This window comes from Saccharomycopsis crataegensis (assembly GCF_037102585.1).
Source record: "Saccharomycopsis crataegensis DNA, jcf7180000000084, whole genome shotgun sequence".
NCBI classification, from domain to species: Eukaryota; Fungi; Ascomycota; class Saccharomycetes; order Ascoideales; family Saccharomycopsidaceae; genus Saccharomycopsis; species Saccharomycopsis crataegensis.
In genome coordinates this window covers 2,654,353-2,672,925 of record NW_027043829.1, presented here as the reverse complement: position 1 = coordinate 2,672,925, position 18,573 = coordinate 2,654,353, and the positions used below count along the sequence as shown (strand labels likewise).

Genomic DNA, 18,573 nt, shown 5'->3' with positions numbered 1-18,573 from the left:
TCCCAATCATGAATCCTGAAACTATTTCCGCCTCCAACAAATCTATCACCGAGTCAACTCTAATTGCGACTCACCACGAATCCAACGACAACCCTGAATTCGTCACTATCAAGTATTTCAACCAACTCAAAGATGTGATCTACAGTATTTTGACCATGATGAAATCCTCAACGCCGCCAGCGACCATCCTGTAACCAAACCAGTTTAACACTCTTCAAATAATATTTTCAGAAAAAGAAAATCCTTTGAAACAATAGAAAATTAATATAGTACAATAATAGTGAACGACTATCGTCAACAATCAAGTTTGGTAGCTCCACTAATCGGGGCTTTTCGATATTCTTGAACACATTTGGAAACAATTCTATTGGCAACTCACCTGGGGCACGCATTGCTTATTAGACATATGTCTCTCAATCAGCAGAAAATAATTTTTTTTTTTTGTTTTTTGATTCACAGTATGATGATAATTATGGTTATAATGGTTCTGTCTTTGAATATATTTTTTTGAGAGTTTTCTTAATCAACTATTTTATGCATGATGCAACATAATAACAGCTAAATCTGCTGGGATTCGCAGCGGAAGCAGTATCAGACTGGTTAGTCGGATTGTTCAAGCCACCAGCAATTACCGAGCCACTGGGATTGGTATTCTAGCTCATTACAATTATAGGATTCTTTTGGGTCGGTCAAGTTAATGCTATTTGTTTTATGTTCTATATAATTTACTCATCAAAGTAATTACAGGTTTTAGCAATCGTTTATAGTAAATTCTTCCTTCCTGACTATTTGAAGCTTCTAATAATATGTTACTAGTACTAGTCTACGACTAGCAACCCATAAAAATCAGGGAAATCCAGCATTGGTACCATACGTAGGATTGCTTGGAGGCATAGCTTAGATACCATCATGGTATACCATAACAAAATCTAATCTGGCCAAGAACACCGGGAAGCGTACTGAAAAAGAAAAGAAAAGAGAGAAGTTATACGTTTTCATGGGATTCTAGTTCCCCCTTTCAAACAGTTTCCGGTTCAGGTTCATCTTTGGCCTCTTCTACCAATTGTAAACTTTGGAAAAGTCCTAAAGTGGCACCTAATCCCACAACCCAAAAGAATAACCAGGCAATGCTGTGGCTCATTGAAAACGTCATCAAAAATCCTGCAAGAATCGGAAAAATACATCTTGAGAACGCACTGGCAGTGATTGCCAAGGAATTAATAATGGCCCGATGTTTCGGAGGGGCGCCGATATGGGTGAGAAATTGGACTAATGGGAACATCATCGATGTAGCGAAAACCTTGCAGAAACTAATCAGGTACAAAAACAAATTTGTATTAAATAAATCCCTCGATTCTTTTGGCTCATAGTGATGTGTTCTATCTGGCAATGTAAAAACACAATAAGGCAAAACGATATACACTGGAATCAATGCTAAATGTAAACAAGTAAAAGACTTGGTCGATTCAAAATGGCGATCGACATAAGGATAAATAATTAGAATAACAAACATTCCACAGAACCCAGTCAATGATAAAATCTTCCCGACTTCCTCAGTGTTGAGGCCTAAACCGCCACTTATTCTGAATGGAAATTGAGAATCAAAATTTCCGTTCTTATCATAACCAACATCATTAGACCAGAAAAGCGGTACAAATTCCTCATAACAGATATTATGCATACTTAATAAGAGATTTGCTAAGATTGGGGCGTAGCATCGTGGATTTCTAAGAGCTCTCCAAGGAATCTTGGTATCGTCATCTTGCTCAAGTCGTCTGATATCACTTGAGCAAGAGACAGTACGAGCCAAGCTAACAGACTGTCTCCTATTGAATGGGCCAATTTCCCTCATCAGTGGCTTTCTCAGTGACTTAAAGGAACGGGTTCTTCTAATGGTTGTGGAAATATTCAAAGTACGAGAATTATTGTCATAATTATCTGTACCCCCATAAGATACAGGGCATTCATTAGATAATGCAGTTTTCCGGTTACATGTCAAACTTGAATGTTCCGATAATGAGTCTGGACTTGAAGAATTGAGAAAATTAACCACTTCGTCCCCTTCTTCATCGTTATCGTCGTACTCGAGTGGATCCTCATCAACATGAGTCCTTATTTCCTCTTCGATAAGAGGTCTGGTAGCATTATCATTTTTTAATTCCCAAGGTCTGATACTGGAATTTTCTTTACGAAGGCCCAAAAATTTCAAAAATTTATCACCTGCCGCCAAGCCGCTGTCATATTCATACTTCTTAGAATAATGAGTTTCCTCCATGAAAAAATACACCACAATAATACTATTGAATAGAAAATAAGAGACCACAATATTAGCCAAAGCATAAGGATACCTCTCATTGAGCTTTTCTAAAAAGGGAAACATTCTGGTCAAGAAATCTTTGGATTTTGTTGCTGCTATTTGTCCGATTTCCGTGCTGGAGAACATGGTTGGCAAAAACATTTGGGGGTCATTTTTCTTATAATAATCATCATCTTCCTTCGGATGAACTAAATTACCAGATAGAAGAGGCCCGACGATGCAACCGATTTGCCAAAGAAGCGGGAAGGTGCTTATGGCAAGCGGTTGGAAATCTCTGTTATTCGCAATCTCTGGAATTTCTAAAATGCTACTTCTTAGGATGGCAATATTGCCATTCAAGAGTCCCATAAGAAATCTCGCTAACAATGCTACTTCGTATCTTTTAGCAAAACCTAATAATAACATAGACAACATCGAACCAGATAAACCACACATAATTGCAATTTTTCGGCCATGTACCTGAGAGAACTTCGACCACTGGATTGCCGACAATACTTGGGCTAAGGAGAACGCAGCCCCCAAATACCCAGCATAAATGGAAATTTCTGCCTCGGTCCTGGCGATATGAAAATCTCTGGTCAAGAAATAAACGTAGGGGAAAAGCGAACTGAAAGAAATAGGTTCAGACACCCGCGCTAAACACATGATGAGGACCTGCCCAAATGGGAAACCCTTCATCAGTTGAAGAAACGATGGCCTTGGTGATTCTATACTGGTCATTGCTTATTATACTGTCACACTACTTAGCGGATCATCTTTTTCTTTTTTTCTCATTTTTTTTTTTTTTTGTGAAACCTTTTATGTTGAAGAGCGAATGACTCCAAAAAATCACAAAAATTTGAGAAGCATTATCGGTAAAAGCGCCGGTTGCCGTGTATCTCCGGGGAACCAACCCCGTATTGTGAAGGGTGCGCCGGACCGGTTGACTGATTGCACCAACAAGAAATTACAAAAAAATAGGATGAGAGAGGGTTTAGAGATGATTATGATTATATCAAACTTGCAATTTTGACGAGACTTCGTTCTGTAGACAAGATTATCATTACTGGAAAATACGCAGTATTACAGGGATCTGGACACTTCTTGCCTTTCATGATTTACATACTCTTAATAGGTGACTCATTTCGAAACGGTGATACCATACTAGTAGATTGTAATAGCCTCCATATTAGGAAGCCAGTAAACTAAACACCAGATCCGGTATTACTCATCACTGACATCTATTTGCATGTCGGTCTTGAGGAATTGTAGTCTCGGAGGGATATACATTATACGGGTCCACAGTTTTTGGGGTTGGGGTTTTCGCAATATATGTACATATATATATATATATATATATATATATATAATTGTCTCTTTCTCGTCTCTATAACCTCTTCGGTTTCATTAATACGCTTTCATTTTTCATTCTGTCATAATATCAACCTATAATATCCTCTTGATATTAACGTATGTATGCAGATCAATACATATTTATATACAGATAAGACTCATCACCAACTGTTAGGATCGTGGATATATAGATCTCGATGTCTTATTAGTGTAAACTATAAACATCTACGAATTAAGCTTTAAATAGACCTATTCTGATACAAAATGGTAGCCAGCCGTACTGGTGGTATGGTGAGTCCTAACACCAACTGACTCAGAACGAATTATCAAAAATCATGGTGATTAAAAGTTCAAAGTTTACATGAAGAAGAGAAGGAAAGGATTGCTGCTGTAGATAAAATCAATTGGTATCGCCCATAAGATTGCTGCTAAATTGGTGATTTCAATAAAAAATAAAACATTTGAATCGGCTGTGATGAAGTGGCTACGCCATCCAGCTACAGTTGATTCTTCAAGTTGTTAATCACACGCAATTTTCTAAAATCTCCTTTCTAAAGTGAGTTTTTTTTTCCAGAAATATTCAATTCTCTGAATCCATGTGACTCAAAAAATCCAGAACAATTTCTTCCGATATTTCAAATCTTTCTATTTTCGGGAAATTTAATGAGTTAATGCTGGAAGCAGTCACAATCACTATTCTTGAGCTGTCATAAATTATCAACAGTTCCAAATTTGGGAGCTTCCATTCAGTGGGAAAAGTATCAATAGTACCCCCAAGAACGAAAATTCTTTGAAATAATGCGGAAACAATATAATATAATAACTGTGGCAGATGTTCATCCGCAATCAAGTTCCGTAGTTCCACTTTTTCAATATTCTTGAATACATTTGGAAGCAGTTCTATTTGTAACTCGCCTAGGATTTCCATCACTAATTAAGAATGAATAATGATAAAATTTGATGGAGTATATGATGATTATCATTATATATTGGCTCTGACTTCAAATATATTTTTTTAAAGGACTCTTTTTAGCTAAACTATCATGCATAAAAGCAACATGCATGATAACTGTGAAATCGTTTTCATTTGTAAGATTCTTTGAAAACCCCACATTTTAACTGCTTTAAATGGTGATTAGTAGCATCATTGATTGACTTTTAATACCTTTGATCAATTTTCAAAATTTCCGAACCAGGATGCGGTATCCTCACTTGCCATGGATTATGCATTTATAACCCATATTATAGAGACTTGGACAAGCCATCAAATGTTACAGTGTATGTTACTGGATGATATAGGAGAATAGTTCCTTTAATATATTAGCCAGACATTTTAGCATAGGTTATGCTCAAGGTATCATATTACTGCTTTTAATGCACTTCTTGGATACATTATTTCATTAATAATCTTTCGTAGAACATTCTAGTATTTCGAAGAATTCCCTTTTAAGGTTTCTTGAACATGCTAGGACATTCTATTACTTTCTACTACTTTATATTATCTTCTATTATCTTCTATTATCTTCTATTATCTTCTATTATCTTCTATTATCTTCTAGAACAGTCCAATAGTTCTAGTAGAAGATCGAACCATCTTAAATAGAGCGATCTTTCTCGTTTTTCCATTTTATTATTCTTATTTTAATGGAGACGCTTAAATCTTTACACAGTATTTATACTTACTTTAACAATTCATTTTATTTCATTTGATATAACCATTAGTAGATCAAATTATAATATAAGACTCTCAATCCGTCGATTAACACGAGACCAAGCTTATATTACAGATATATTCTCATGTGTTGTCAATGAGCGGCGCGCAGATTCTTAACATCCCTTTGCTATACGTCTTGCAGTGTAACACATGAGCACAACATCTGAAATTTATGGCACGAATATATAAAATGTATGGTATAATATATGTTAGTAACTTTATCGCAAGTAGTTTCCCTGGCGGTCCACCACTTTAGCGAAACACTCAACCGGGATCTTCCCTTCAGAATTCCCACTGCTCAATATCGCCTGATTAATACTTCTGTAGAACTCGATTCCCTGCTTTTCGGCTTTCTCTTTATCAATATAGATGAAAACGTTGGAAGAGTTTCTCATCCCACTGATGACCTTGCTATTGTTATTTGCAGGAACATCAACAGCAAAATGAATGTGATTACGGGTCATTCTAGAGAGTGCACCAGACTCATTGATCAATTTCCAAGCAGATATTGAGGTCCCGTGAATGATGGCATCAGTGAATGAATCATCAAGCTTTGTGAGCTCCACTTCTATTTGTTGAAGAGAATGGCCCTGGTTAGCGCAAATTCGCGATTTTTTGGGATCGGAATCGTCATCAGACTTGAGAGTGTACCGTTGTTTTTTGTCATTGCCGACAATCCGCTGGAGGTCTTCAAAAGTCGTCTTGTTGGATTTGAGTTTATTGTGGGCCAACACTTCAGGGACGGGGACGTATCCTTGAGAATCGATGGAGAGACCTTCCTTTTGTGCTCCATGACGAAGTAGCCATGCGAGTTGTTTGGATATTATTTCGTCCCGTGATCTAGGTGCTCTTGTTTTAACTTTTCTAACTGTATTCATGGTTTTCGTGGATATGAATAGATATGAATAGATATGAATTGTATAATTCTACAGATACCGTTCCGAGAATTTTCACTATTGAAAAATACCATATATACCATTCAGACGGTAATTTACAAGTGATAACATAATCATCATAATTATCATAACTATTATTTCATTATTCATTATCATAGACAACAACCTATTCAAACTTGAAAATCATCTCCTCCTGTTCTTCATTCTTCTCCAATTCTTTTTGCTTCTGTTTCTCTTCGTCCAACAACTTATATTTCTTTTTAGTTTTCTTGACTTTAGAATGCTTCTTCTGGATCCGTAGTTCACGAAGGGCTTTGGCCCTAGAATTCTCTGGATCAAGAAGTTCTTGGAGTTTATAAGCAAGCTGCTCCCTTGCATGTTTCCTGTTCTGCTCTCGTGAACGGGTAGCCTGTGATGAAACAACAAGGCCTGTTGGAATATGTGTTAACTGGACTTTACTGTTTGTTTTATTAATCTTGAAAAAATTGCTGTTAGTTTTAAACTTTAGCTCTTCTAATTGACATAACTTCCAACGATACTTACTTTCTGCCCACCATTTCCTCTAAAAATATAAATGTTAGTCTTCATGGTTGGTGCAAATACAAAACTTCAACAATCTAAGACATACCCTCCTTTGATAAACACCTCTTCGATCTCGTCCTCGCTCACCTTGGGACGAGGAGGTAATTTGTTGCGCTTAATAGACACGCCTGCAGTGTTACTGAAGCACCGTATTAACTTAGATATACTTCTGATTGGTAGCATTTAGTATTGTCGCTCATCATCATGGAGATGGGATGATTTTCCCTCACCAAAAAGTTGTGAAAAGTGTTAGTGCTTCAGCGTGCATTTAGCAGTTGTTTATATATATGCCCATTTTCTGGCAGGTACTAACAAGATAATGAGACAGTGAATTTGGAAATTGTACTAGGTAATATGTATGGAGTTTCTGGTATACAGTGTATGTGTTTTTTTTTCTACGAAGGACAATTGGTATTGAAAGATAATAAGTGTTGCCTTCACCCTCTATGAGAACCAGATCATTCATCTTCTTCCATGCCTTAAGTAAGTAGTGCTACAATAATTATTTCCTTGAATAATTGTTAATAAATATTTCTAGGTAATACATCCCTTGTCTCTTGAAAGACACATTGTCAACTACAGAAACCCAACTACAGAAATGCCAACAAATGAGTAACAGGATATACTAAAAAAATAATGACGATTATATGTGATAATATTAAAGGACCTTCGAATGAAAAGATACTATGAGTAAAGATCCATAACAAAAAAAAAATAAGAAAATACTATAGTAGTATTATAATTCTGAGGATGAACATGTGGAAGGTTATTCCATAACCAACCACAATATAAAAGCAACTTTGTTTTATCTGAGCGAGTGCTTTCACCTCTTTCGCATAATGATACAACGTTTCAAATTCTCGCCACAATTCGCTTCAAAACGATCTCAAGAAAGACAATAACTCAAGCGTTTTGAACTGGAACGGTATTGAAAAGACGACATGGGAATTCTGGACCGTAGATACCGTTCTTGGCTTCAGGAACGATGACCCAGGTTCTCTTTCTAGTCAAACTTGGGGCAACAATGGCACTATTTTGAGCCCCAAGGATCTCTTCTTGGATGACTTTACGGGAAACCGTAGGCAAGGTCTTGCTCAACAAGGTTTCGTCATTGGAGGCCTTGAATGGCAATAATTCTTCTTGGCCCTTGTTACCGATGGAAATACGAGGGTTGGAAACTGATCCAAGGGTCAAGAGACCAGAGATCTTTGTTTGGTCAAAAGAAGATATCTGAGGATAGTTACGACGGTGGTCACGCTTGTAGAATGGGTTGGCTTTGATATCCCCGGTTGGAATGGTGAATGGATCAGTATAAAGTGGGGCCTTTGGTTGAGAACCTGGTGGCACGGCACGGTAGAGTGGGACTATTGGGTTACCAGAAGAACGGTTTGGCACCTAGCAGAGGTTATATGTTAGTAAATCTCTTGAAAAACTTGGGCTGCTTTATCGATACAAAATCATCTACTTACCAAAGTCAACCATTGTCTTAGTATTTCCCAGATCCCTTTGGAACCGGTAGTATATTTCTTGTACACTGGAACTGGACCCCCGGACATTATTGAATGACTGTTATCTTTAACGATGGAGATGGTTGGTGATGGGTGTTTTTTTGTTGCAATTCACTAATTTTTTGCATCCTTTCTAATTTGTTAAGCCAATGATCGTTGGCACAAAATAAGCGTCTATTACCCGGTGCAATATTCTCTGCTGCTGCGAAGCACTTGCATATATACCGTATGGCGTGTACATCATCATGCACATATTTACATGAATGTCGTCGATGTAACTATTCGACATAAAACTGTTGATTTTATTTAGTAAACTATATAATAAAGGGCATTAAGCGACATTAGCATGGTAGAAATAACAATAAAAAACAATATTACAAAACATTATCATGATAGCTCATTCCCTGAAAAGAAATCTGCCAATCTTCCCATAAATAATCAACAGACAGAAAAAGAAACTGGCAGTAAACATGTTCAACGCAAGAAACTCTTGATCGCCAGCAAGAAGCCCTTGGAAATCCATTACTTGCTTCCAGTCATTCACATTGTTACTGTCGTCAAATACCACCACCGATGCAGTGGCCAAAACTGCCAAACTGCTACACCCAATGAACCCTGAAATCGTACTGTCCAACAATAACCACACACAGATGTTCAAAGAGCTAAAAGCAATTGACGCTTGTAACGTGCTTTCCCAATCAACATTCCTCAACCCGAAGGAAATCCCCAAGAGCACGATGGTGGCCCGGACAATACTTGAGAAATCAACAATTGATGAAGATGATGACTTCTCACTGTTCAAGTGGAATAATTTTGTAGTGAAGCAGTCTGGGAAGATCAAGTCCAATACAGGTTGAGCAGTCCCCAATACAACCCCCCAGGCAAAGGCAATGTAAGTTGTTGGGATTTCGGGGGAGTCAAAGACCTCGGTAGCAACCTTACAGCTCAAGGCAAATGGACGGGAAGCAGCATTCGAAGTCAATAAGTGATTATCGTGAATGTTTTCACTGATGTTGACAAAAGCGATCCCCGAAAGTCCAAGGACGCAGATTTTGCCAAACAGCAGCATCCAAAGGTTTTTATTCTTAAGCTTTTCACGCAATGGTCTAGATGAGGATATTTGGACGTGTGTGCGCGAGCTCATTTTGGCGACATCTTGATCAAAACCATTATAAACATCGTTGGTGGCGTCGTTTTCGTCTAGCAAGCTGGAATCATAGATGGCGTTCAATGATGGCGCAGTGAGATTGGTATTATCTGAGGCTTCGGCTTCTGATTTCTGGGACATAATTATTATTTTTATGATTATTGAATAAATAGAATGAGCAAGCAGTACTCAAGCGAAGACAATTGAAGAATTATGACGAAATAATAATCAATTCGGTGTGAATATTCTGTTGGCGCATGATACGATGGTTTATTTTTTTTTTATACGAGGTGTTGCCCTACTGGAGAAACCACCAACATGCATCTTGTGGGTGAATTTTACAGTTGGTTGTGATATTAAAGAATTGGCATAGATTAGCAGCTATTGCGGTGGAGGTGAGGTATTTTAATAGCAATGATCTAGATAGAATAAGATCAATTCGGACACTGGCCACATACATCCATCAATGATGAAATGGAACTTGTCAAGTTCTTGATTCCACATACAAAATATTCGCACAAATAATTCCTGTATTAGATGAGCTCCCCCCCCTCCTTTTACCCTGTTCTTACTGATCAGCTCAGTGTATTGATCAACATATGCAATTAATGGTATAGTATCATCATCTTGGATAGACCAAATGATGGTCAAAATCAATAAATCAAGACTAGACATACAAAAGAAACCTTAGAGAGGGAGAAAAAAAAAAGATTAACATTAAGAAAAAAAAAGAAAAAAAAAACTTAATAAAGGTAATTATAATGGAAAAGAAAGTATAACAAGTGAAGAAAAAAAATGGAAAAATGGAGGAAAAACTAAAAGTATCAATTAATATCATCTGAATCAACTTCAGTTTCTAAATTCGACTTCAAACTAATTCCAGTAATTTCCTTATTGGTAGTGGATATAATTGACCCATTTCTAGTGATACTCTTCTTCTTTTGTAAGTTCATAATCTTTTCCACGTTAGGTAATGGCAAATAATTATTGCTGTCGACAGAGCTCGTGATGAAATCGTCATCCGGAACCTTGGTTGGCGAAGACGACAAGCTTCCAATATGGTGATGATGCTGTATACTACCACTTCTCTGTCTACCGCCACCATGAACTGATGCGCCAGGCACGGCATTGGATGAAGATGATGAAGAGGGTGGTGAATTCTGATATTGTTGGGTGCCTCCTTGATGATGCTGTTGCTGTCCTTCCAGCTGCTGTTGCTGTTGCTGCTGTTGAGATCTGACCTTATTCATGGCATAGTCACCAGAATCAAAGTATTTTCTGTCCTTAAGTTTCTTGCTCAAGATATCGTTTTTCGAAGGCAATTTCCCGTACAATTTGTAGATCCGGAGCTCTTGTGGACTCAATTTCGACAAATCAGGGGAGTTTTCATCTCTTGGGATTGGGGCGGTAGGAGACACCGATCTTTCTCTTTCGTTTGGCATTGTTAATCTTATTTCTTCTTGTTGAAGAAGGCTTGTTCTTTCGACAACTAATATCTGCAGCAACTTCCAGAAAAGAAAAAAAAAGGAAAGGGAAAAAAAAAAAAAAATTGATTAGAGTGTAAACCAAAAGATTGTATCAATCAATCAAAATTGATCAGTTTTTCCAATTTCCAAAAAAGTTGATGTGGATAATTCAATGTTATAATGGATGGTAGGGGGTTTTAATCATTGTGTGGTGTTTTTCTACTCTCATTCTCCTCATCATCGTTCCTGGATTTCCACTTTTCGCTATTACCCGGATTTTATTCTGATCTTATCTCTTTTCTTATTTCTGCTCTTCTGTCATAATACCAAGTCAATACAATAAATATTCCTAGTTATTATGGTCCTAATAAGATGATGTTGTTTGTAAATATTGTTTCTAATCTAATTATCTTTCAATGCTTCTTTTTACTCTTGGTTTTATGCCGCTTTTTTGTTCCTCTTTTCGAAATGCTTTATCCTTATTGCTTTTCTCATCTTCATTTTTGATAAGACAGCCCTCGGCTACATCGATCACCGGTAACTTATCCCCCAATTTAGTTTCCAAGTATCCATGTAGAGAGCTGTATCGATAGTCCTTTTCTTTGAAAATTTCCTCTTGTTTGGTTATTAGTACAAAGTATTGGAGTTTATTCTCTGAATTATTCAACTCAAACTCAAGAAAATTTCTGTTGTTTCTGTTAACTGTTGCTGTTGTTCTATATGTCTTATCACCAATGGTAACATTTAAATTTTCCATAATGGTTTGTACAACCTCAGTTCTGGTCTCACTGAAATAATCATTTGCAATTTCTAAAAATTTTGGAACGATACCGTGATTGAGACAAACTTGGCCATTGAAAATGAAGAAGTATTTGTCAAAAAATTCCAATGAGTCCTTAACTAAGCTCATCATTTTCTTTTTGTGAGTTGAAGATCGCGAGCCAGAGTTCCCTCCCTGCCTTTATAGAAATTCCTATAGATTCCAAGTGCTCTTTTTTTGTCGCGAATTGTACGTTCAAGGGACTTCTTGATGCACAAAATTATTGGTTTCTAAAAGCCCAGCCCATCTAGATACTCTATTAAATTTGGTTAAAGTATTTTGGAATTTGGCATTAGCTTTTATAATACATTCTTGATCTTAGTATTCTTGGACAGATTCATGGTTTTCTGACTGTTTCATCATTCATAATGACTTCATCAAAAGGAGCATCTTCAATTACATTTGAAAATATCCCAAAAAAGGTAATCAATAATAAGAAATATAGTATTGCCATATATATTCCCAAATAATTTTTTCCAAAAAAAAAAAAATAGAAAAAATTCCAGAGGTTTCTAGGTTTTTTGTTATTTGAGTAGTGAGTATCCAACAAATAATGGAAATACTAGTCAAATTACCGTTGAAATTGTCGCCGCTCGTCTTAAAAAATTGTAAAAAAGACTTGGTTGGTAGAATTACGAAATATCGTTGCTGTTTTTCACGAATCACGATTATTAGAATGTATTGACTCTTTTTCGTTTAATAGGATCATCATCATTGACCGATCTACTGGTAAATACTTTGATGGACCTAAGTACAGAGTGGAAAACCTTCCACTCTATGTTACAATCCCAAGAATAAATAGGACTGACATAGGATCATATGTTTTTCAACATATTGCTGCTATTTCTAGTATAATAACTAGTGATGTATTATTTTATGACAATGAGTTCATGCGTGATCACCAAGCAATGGAGCTTGCCAGAAAAATACCAGGAAAATTTATTTTTTACAGTCTCTCTGTAACTCTTTTAGAGAACAATGGGTTGAATTTGTTAATTGTGCCAAAAATTTAAAGTATATAAAATGTTTGAATTACCAAAAAATTCAAAGAGATGGAAATTCGCACTGGTGACAACGAGGAAATGCTTGCAAACTCTATTGGCTCCTTGGAAAGCTTAGCACTATTTAATGACCAATCTGGCGATTTTTGCCCGTTGTTCGCCTTTCTCGTCTAAAGAAGTTGAAATTAATAGATTCGCTGGAGAACTTTGATGGCTCTAAATGGAAACTTCCAAACTTGCGGGAGTTGGAAATTCGTGCTACACCAATCTCCAACATAAATGCATACTATTGTAATTCGAGGTCATGCATGTTAACATTTCCTGCATGAGCTATTATGATAATTTTAATATTTTAAGGCGTTGCACTGGTTCGTTTACAGGATGGTCGCTGGCGGCGTTGACGGAGGATTTCATCATGATCAACATACTGGAGAACATATCTTTAAGTTCGCGCAACTCCTTGATAGTGACGAATCCAGAGTTTTTTTTTTTTGGCTTCGTGGTGAGTTGCAATTGGAGCTGACTCGGTGATAGCTTCGTTGGAGGTTGGAATGGTTTCAGGATTCATGATTGTAGTAGACGGATAACTAAATACCGGTTTATAGATATTAATGTAATAATAATAATAAATATAAACAGGAATTTGGTTGTGAGTCTTGATTCTTCTATATCCATGACAGTAGTAACTATTGATCGTTGTAAGTTACAAAGGTAGTGGATTTATTTTTGGTTATGAGCCCTCGGCCATCGTTCCATGTTAGAAGGTCTGTACTACTGGTAGACTGACACAAGGCTCCCAAACATTATAGATTGACGAGGATATTAATCAGAGGGCTTTTTCAGAATTCGAAATTATTATCAGTATTCGTACAATATGAGATGATGGCGCTTTCGTAAGGTAAATATGGTCATAAGCAATAGCTCCTTATTGACGGGTAAGAAAATCTGAGCAACATGATAAGAATTCATCGCAATTTATATGTAATGCGCCTAATTACTTATCTAAAGAGTGTGTTTGAATATTCAAAGTATGATCTTTCCAAGTTGAAGAAGTTGGAATTAGTAGATTGTATAAACTATTTTGATGGGTCTTGTCAGAACTCGGCAAATTTGCAAGAATTGAAAATCATTTTGTCTTCTAACTATTGTTATTATAATACCACTCATAATGATAGTGGCAGTGAAATTGAAATTGATCGTGATACAGAGGCTGCTCATGTGGATTACCATAACACGAATAAAGAAAAGTTTTCCAAAGTTTTGAACGTGAAGTCATTATATTTTCCAAAACTTAAAAAATTAACATTAGGAAATTGTGGAATTCAAGAAATGGACATAGAAAAACTATCAAGCCTTGCACTTTCTAAAGTGAGAATCGCTAGAAAAACATTTGGGTTCAATTTATTGGGTAATCTGAAAGAGTTAACAGTTGACAATGTGAAATTTCAAAATAGTGAACTATCAGAAATCCCAAGCTTAGAATATTTACCTAAATTAAAGTGTTTGAAGTTCATGAATAATTACCATATTAGAATGTTTGAGAATTTGCAGTATTTGCTTCCACTCACCAGTATTGATTTATCACAGTGGATTTTTCCCGGCTTCCTGAATTAACAAAATTAAATCTAGCGGAAAACTATATTTCTTCATGGGACGCTTTAGAAAGTACCAATTTCAATATCCGTAAAAATCTTCCCAGTTCAAAATTTCCCAATCTCAAGATCTTAGATATTTCCCATAACTCCATCAGGACTGAAAACCCTTGAAAATTTCCCATCTCTTCAAATCCTTAACCTTGGGAATAACCACATTTCAAGTATTTCAAATTTAAGCCATCCTAATCTAAAGGAATTAAGCAAGGTGCGGAACCCTGTGAGTGATTTCAGCCTGTTAAGTGAGTTCCCGGCTCTCGAATCTTTAGATTTAAATTGGACTGGAGCGAGCAGTTTCGAAGATTTGAGATCAATCAGCAGTTTGAAGGGGCTAAAAAACTTGTTTCTTTTGAACACCTATATTCAAGACCTTGAATATTTCAATTTTTACGGCTTGCCACCTTCAGTGAAGATTGAAAATTACTATAATAGTGGATTGGCCAAGAATTTCGATATGTTGTTCGATGGTAATGATTCTTTAGAGATTATTTGCAATCTCGGTCGGGGAAAAAAGTTTAGCTTATTTGATAAGCTTTTGGCTGATGGTGATGAATTGGCAGATAGTGATGAATTATTTGATAGTGATTAATCTTAGGATTTATCTTGTTATCGTGGGCTAATGCGAGGTATAAGAGAAGGTTACGTATGATGAAGACAGAGTGGAAGCAAAAACAAACAAAAAATAAAAAAATAAAATAAAAGATGAGACGACAATGGAAACAGAAATTTTTCAAGAATACCTTCCATGATTGGAAATCCGTTTTATCTGGGTGCTTCACATTTAGCGGTTGCTTTCATGTCATCTTTATTTAGGCTATATATTTCGATGCAGAAAATTTAGTATGCAATCAACTTACGAGTAAACACTTTAAGATGCATCATTACCAGATCTACTCTGAACTGGTTGAATATTGACCGTATGTTTCTGAAAATCGAAATAACTCTCATAAATGCCACTCCTAGTGACCAGATCATTTTCAGTTCACAAGTTTCATACGGTCAATTGGATTATCTTTTATGCCAGGGTCTTGCTGCTTTCCGTTTGACCTCATGTTACCATCATGTGTAATGTTAAGTGTAGTTAGGGGAAATGTTACATTTTGGAGAAACAAAAATTGCTAAAAATAGCTATGTTGATAACAAATATGCGAAAATAAAAATCGGAAAGTATATTAGATGAGACTTTGGTGTTCTTGAAGAAAAAAAATAAACATATAATTGACTAAAGGTACACGTTCTTTATTCACTAATGGTATCAGAAAAATAAACTAGGGAGAAGATAAAGAAGAAGACGAAGAAGAAAAACAAGGGGTATCGATGTAAGATGCGTATTTTTTATTGTGAAAGGTATATTTCCTGATCTAGTTATAATCACTATTAGTATCCAAAGGATCATCATGCCAACCATTTCTATTCCGTTCTATAAGAAAATAAAAAATTATCAAGACATTATCAACAAGTATATACCATCAACCAACAACGATATATAGATCAAGCTCTAATTGATCAAGAGAAAGACCAATGATTACCACAGTTCACACACTCACAAAATGTTGTCAAAGGTTCATCGGCAGATCTGGTTTGCATTTGATAATAACTAACCTTTCTTTGCTTACATTTACCACACTGGAATCTATCGGTGACGGCCTTCTTTTCTACGGCACTCTTCGCCTTAAACAAGTTTTCCTTTTCAATTTGTTCTCTTTCCTTTCTTAAGTTTTCATTGGCCATTTCTTCCGGAGACATCTTGACAAACTTATTGGCCGCAAGACGTCTACTTAAAAGTTTGGCTCTCAATTCAGGGTTGTTGGAAGATCTAATGTTGGCTACTAAAGTTCTTAATTTAGATCGGTAGAAATCGTTAGTCATATGGTTACTCATGCCAAACACTTCAGTTTCAATTTCTTTAGCGACACCAAAGATCTCATTTGGACCATTAGTTTTGTTTTCTTTGGCCAAACCAGTGTAAAGGGCGTCTAACATGGAGTTTCTTATCAGTTCCTCGTAGATACGGTAATCGACCCCATCTATTTTGCAACTTCTTTTACCTTCGTAAACCCTTGCTGGTTTTAGTGATTTTTCTGCCGTACCAGCAGTACTGGCGGACTTTGTAGTGGTTGTAGATTTTGTTGTAGATGATGATGATGATGACGATGTTGTTGTTGTTGTTGTTCCATTTTTTTGTGAAGCGGTTGAATTAGGGGTCTTGCCATCGGACTTCAATTTGCTCTTTTTGATATCTTCTTTCCATTTCTTCACCATAGATTTCACTAAACTGGAAATCTCATTATTCGATGACCCACGGTATTTATTAACAACGATACCAACTTTTGTTTCCTATAAGGTGAAATGTTAGTAATGTGTTCTTGCTAATACGTTTTTAATATTTCGGTGAATATCTGATCTCATTTGACACTTTTTTAGTTCTTCTCTTAAGATTCGACATACACGGAAATACACTAACGTATAAATAATAAAAATAATATATACCTACTCTAAGTAGAGCCTCGGTTGCCTTGATTCCCTGGTCCAAAGTCTTCAAAATCTCCAACAAAGAGGCGTCGTCGTCCTGCGATTTTTCAAGATTTGAAATCGCGGTCTTTATTTGTTTAGCGTCCATTGCAAAGGATTTATAATAATAATGATAATAGAAAGAGTAGAAATAATGAAAATAACAATATGAGTTAGTAGATCCTTTCTTTTTCTATAAATTGCGCTACACAGTTGGGGGAAAGACAGTATATATCAATGTCCTTAAGCTTGTTGTGTCAAATTTTTTGTGTCAGTTTTCGGTTAAAAAGGAAGAGCCACGATAACAGGGAAAGACAACAAGTGAATAAGCGATGTAAATAACAGATGCCTCAATTAAACAACGACAATCTTCCAACGGTTCAACAAGAACCTTCTTTGGTGTTTGATCAAAACGCCAAATTTTTTTTTGTTTTGGAGAAAATTTTTTGAAAATTGTCACGTGCATGGAGATGTTTATTCCATTATCTTATTCTTGACCCAACTCATCATCGTTCACTACAACCACTGCAACTTTTCATGCAATTAATACCAATATATTCAAAACAAACATAAATGCCAAAAAAAATAGATATATAAAACAATCGATAACGAATTCAAAAACAAAATAATCACGTCTACACCAACAACACCGCATTCACACACCCATCTCTATCTGGTTCATTAGTGATTTGCGCATATTTACCCCAGACAACTTTACCCCCTGGTGTCACCAACCCCAATTCACTGACATTCACTTCAATGATTGTCCCCTTAGTTAAAACCCCTAATTGTGTGTACATTGGCGATTGTGGATTCTTCTTTACCCCCAAAATTGGCAAAAACACAGTGACCTTCAATTCTGGATGAGTGACATTGGCTTTCTTTTGTCTGAGAGCACTTGGTCGTATAATTCTTTCCATCTTGGCTGGTTTTCTTGTGAAATTTTCCCCGACAAATGTGTGTTTGGTGATCATTCTCTTCCATGCCTTCTTCTTAGTCTTTTTACCGGTCTTCACCACTTTGAACATTTCTTCTTCACTGATACCTCTCACCTTAGGTAATGGCACCGAGAACTTATCGGCTTTTTCCAAACGTTTCTGCTTAATCGATGAAGAAATCGCTTTGGCGGTGTTTTGTTCTTGACGATCCAACAAATAAGCTGGTAACGCTTCACCTTCGTCAATCTTAGGTTTAGATGGACCCTTAACCTTGCTTTCTTCATGGGCTCTGATCTTCTTCTTCATTTCGATCTTTTCAATACGACGCTTGGCCGCAAATTGTTTACCTCTCCAACCGGTCAATCTCTGGGCATCTTTGGCGATTCTATGACCTTCACGAGCCTCCTTCTTCCGCTTCTTCTCTTCGTGATCGAGACGACGACCGTGCTGTTTAATGTGTTGTTCAATATATTCGTTTTGAGGCATTATATATTAATGATAAGGTACAACTAACACAATAATAATGATGGAAAGATTAAACTGAGAAACTTTTAATTAGAGAAAAAAAAAAAAAAAAAAAAAAATTTTCTCAGTCTGCGATGCCCAGAGGGTAACCGAGAAAGAATTTTTTCTCTTTATATTTTTTTTTCACTTTTAATTTATCTTACTATTATTGAGTGCTCATTGCT

At 36.3% G+C, this 18,573-nt stretch overlaps 12 protein-coding genes across 12 annotated transcripts; 2 read left to right on the top strand and 10 right to left on the bottom strand. All coding sequences in view use genetic code 12, as the record gives it.

The window, feature by feature from the left end:
• Window positions 1–1,018: 1,018 nt before the first annotated feature.
• On the bottom strand, window positions 1,019–3,037 carry DASC09_041860 (uncharacterized protein; the record flags this gene model as incomplete). Its single annotated transcript, XM_064997785.1, has 1 exon — window positions 1,019–3,037. One exon carries the CDS (start codon window positions 3,035–3,037, stop codon window positions 1,019–1,021), a length of 2,019 nt encoding a protein of 672 aa, XP_064853857.1.
• Window positions 3,038–4,229: 1,192 nt separating this feature from the next.
• Window positions 4,230–4,577, bottom strand: DASC09_041850 (uncharacterized protein; the record flags this gene model as incomplete). The annotated part of the gene is made up of 1 exon (XM_064997784.1): window positions 4,230–4,577. One exon carries the CDS (start codon window positions 4,575–4,577, stop codon window positions 4,230–4,232), a length of 348 nt encoding a protein of 115 aa, XP_064853856.1.
• A 1,004-nt stretch (window positions 4,578–5,581) lies between these two features.
• On the bottom strand, window positions 5,582–6,241 carry TPT1 (tRNA 2'-phosphotransferase; the record flags this gene model as incomplete). The annotated part of the gene is made up of 1 exon (XM_064997783.1): window positions 5,582–6,241. The coding sequence occupies one exon, from the start codon at window positions 6,239–6,241 to the stop codon at window positions 5,582–5,584; it is 660 nt and encodes a 219-aa protein (XP_064853855.1).
• A 184-nt stretch (window positions 6,242–6,425) lies between these two features.
• RSO55 (Rso55p) lies at window positions 6,426–7,024 on the bottom strand (the record flags this gene model as incomplete). Its single annotated transcript, XM_064997782.1, has 2 exons — window positions 6,426–6,819; window positions 6,888–7,024. 2 exons carry the CDS (start codon window positions 7,022–7,024, stop codon window positions 6,426–6,428), a joined length of 531 nt encoding a protein of 176 aa, XP_064853854.1.
• A 720-nt stretch (window positions 7,025–7,744) lies between these two features.
• Window positions 7,745–8,397, bottom strand: DASC09_041820 (uncharacterized protein; the record flags this gene model as incomplete). Its single annotated transcript, XM_064997781.1, has 2 exons — window positions 7,745–8,236; window positions 8,311–8,397. 2 exons carry the CDS (start codon window positions 8,395–8,397, stop codon window positions 7,745–7,747), a joined length of 579 nt encoding a protein of 192 aa, XP_064853853.1.
• Window positions 8,398–8,746: 349 nt separating this feature from the next.
• On the bottom strand, window positions 8,747–9,637 carry DASC09_041810 (Nsg2 protein; the record flags this gene model as incomplete). The annotated part of the gene is made up of 1 exon (XM_064997780.1): window positions 8,747–9,637. The coding sequence occupies one exon, from the start codon at window positions 9,635–9,637 to the stop codon at window positions 8,747–8,749; it is 891 nt and encodes a 296-aa protein (XP_064853852.1).
• Window positions 9,638–10,320: 683 nt separating this feature from the next.
• On the bottom strand, window positions 10,321–10,938 carry DASC09_041800 (endosulfine family protein; the record flags this gene model as incomplete). Its single annotated transcript, XM_064997779.1, has 1 exon — window positions 10,321–10,938. One exon carries the CDS (start codon window positions 10,936–10,938, stop codon window positions 10,321–10,323), a length of 618 nt encoding a protein of 205 aa, XP_064853851.1.
• A 430-nt stretch (window positions 10,939–11,368) lies between these two features.
• Window positions 11,369–11,875, bottom strand: DASC09_041790 (uncharacterized protein; the record flags this gene model as incomplete). The annotated part of the gene is made up of 1 exon (XM_064997778.1): window positions 11,369–11,875. The coding sequence occupies one exon, from the start codon at window positions 11,873–11,875 to the stop codon at window positions 11,369–11,371; it is 507 nt and encodes a 168-aa protein (XP_064853850.1).
• A 1,862-nt stretch (window positions 11,876–13,737) lies between these two features.
• On the top strand, window positions 13,738–15,024 carry DASC09_041780 (uncharacterized protein; the record flags this gene model as incomplete). The annotated part of the gene is made up of 2 exons (XM_064997777.1): window positions 13,738–14,353; window positions 14,534–15,024. 2 exons carry the CDS (start codon window positions 13,738–13,740, stop codon window positions 15,022–15,024), a joined length of 1,107 nt encoding a protein of 368 aa, XP_064853849.1.
• A 113-nt stretch (window positions 15,025–15,137) lies between these two features.
• DASC09_041770 (uncharacterized protein) lies at window positions 15,138–15,504 on the top strand (the record flags this gene model as incomplete). The annotated part of the gene is made up of 2 exons (XM_064997776.1): window positions 15,138–15,205; window positions 15,309–15,504. 2 exons carry the CDS (start codon window positions 15,138–15,140, stop codon window positions 15,502–15,504), a joined length of 264 nt encoding a protein of 87 aa, XP_064853848.1.
• Window positions 15,505–15,941: 437 nt separating this feature from the next.
• On the bottom strand, window positions 15,942–17,055 carry DST1 (transcription elongation factor DST1; the record flags this gene model as incomplete). Its single annotated transcript, XM_064997775.1, has 2 exons — window positions 15,942–16,772; window positions 16,930–17,055. 2 exons carry the CDS (start codon window positions 17,053–17,055, stop codon window positions 15,942–15,944), a joined length of 957 nt encoding a protein of 318 aa, XP_064853847.1.
• A 526-nt stretch (window positions 17,056–17,581) lies between these two features.
• NSA2 (rRNA-processing protein NSA2) lies at window positions 17,582–18,370 on the bottom strand (the record flags this gene model as incomplete). Its single annotated transcript, XM_064997774.1, has 1 exon — window positions 17,582–18,370. The coding sequence occupies one exon, from the start codon at window positions 18,368–18,370 to the stop codon at window positions 17,582–17,584; it is 789 nt and encodes a 262-aa protein (XP_064853846.1).
• Window positions 18,371–18,573: the final 203 nt, after the last annotated feature.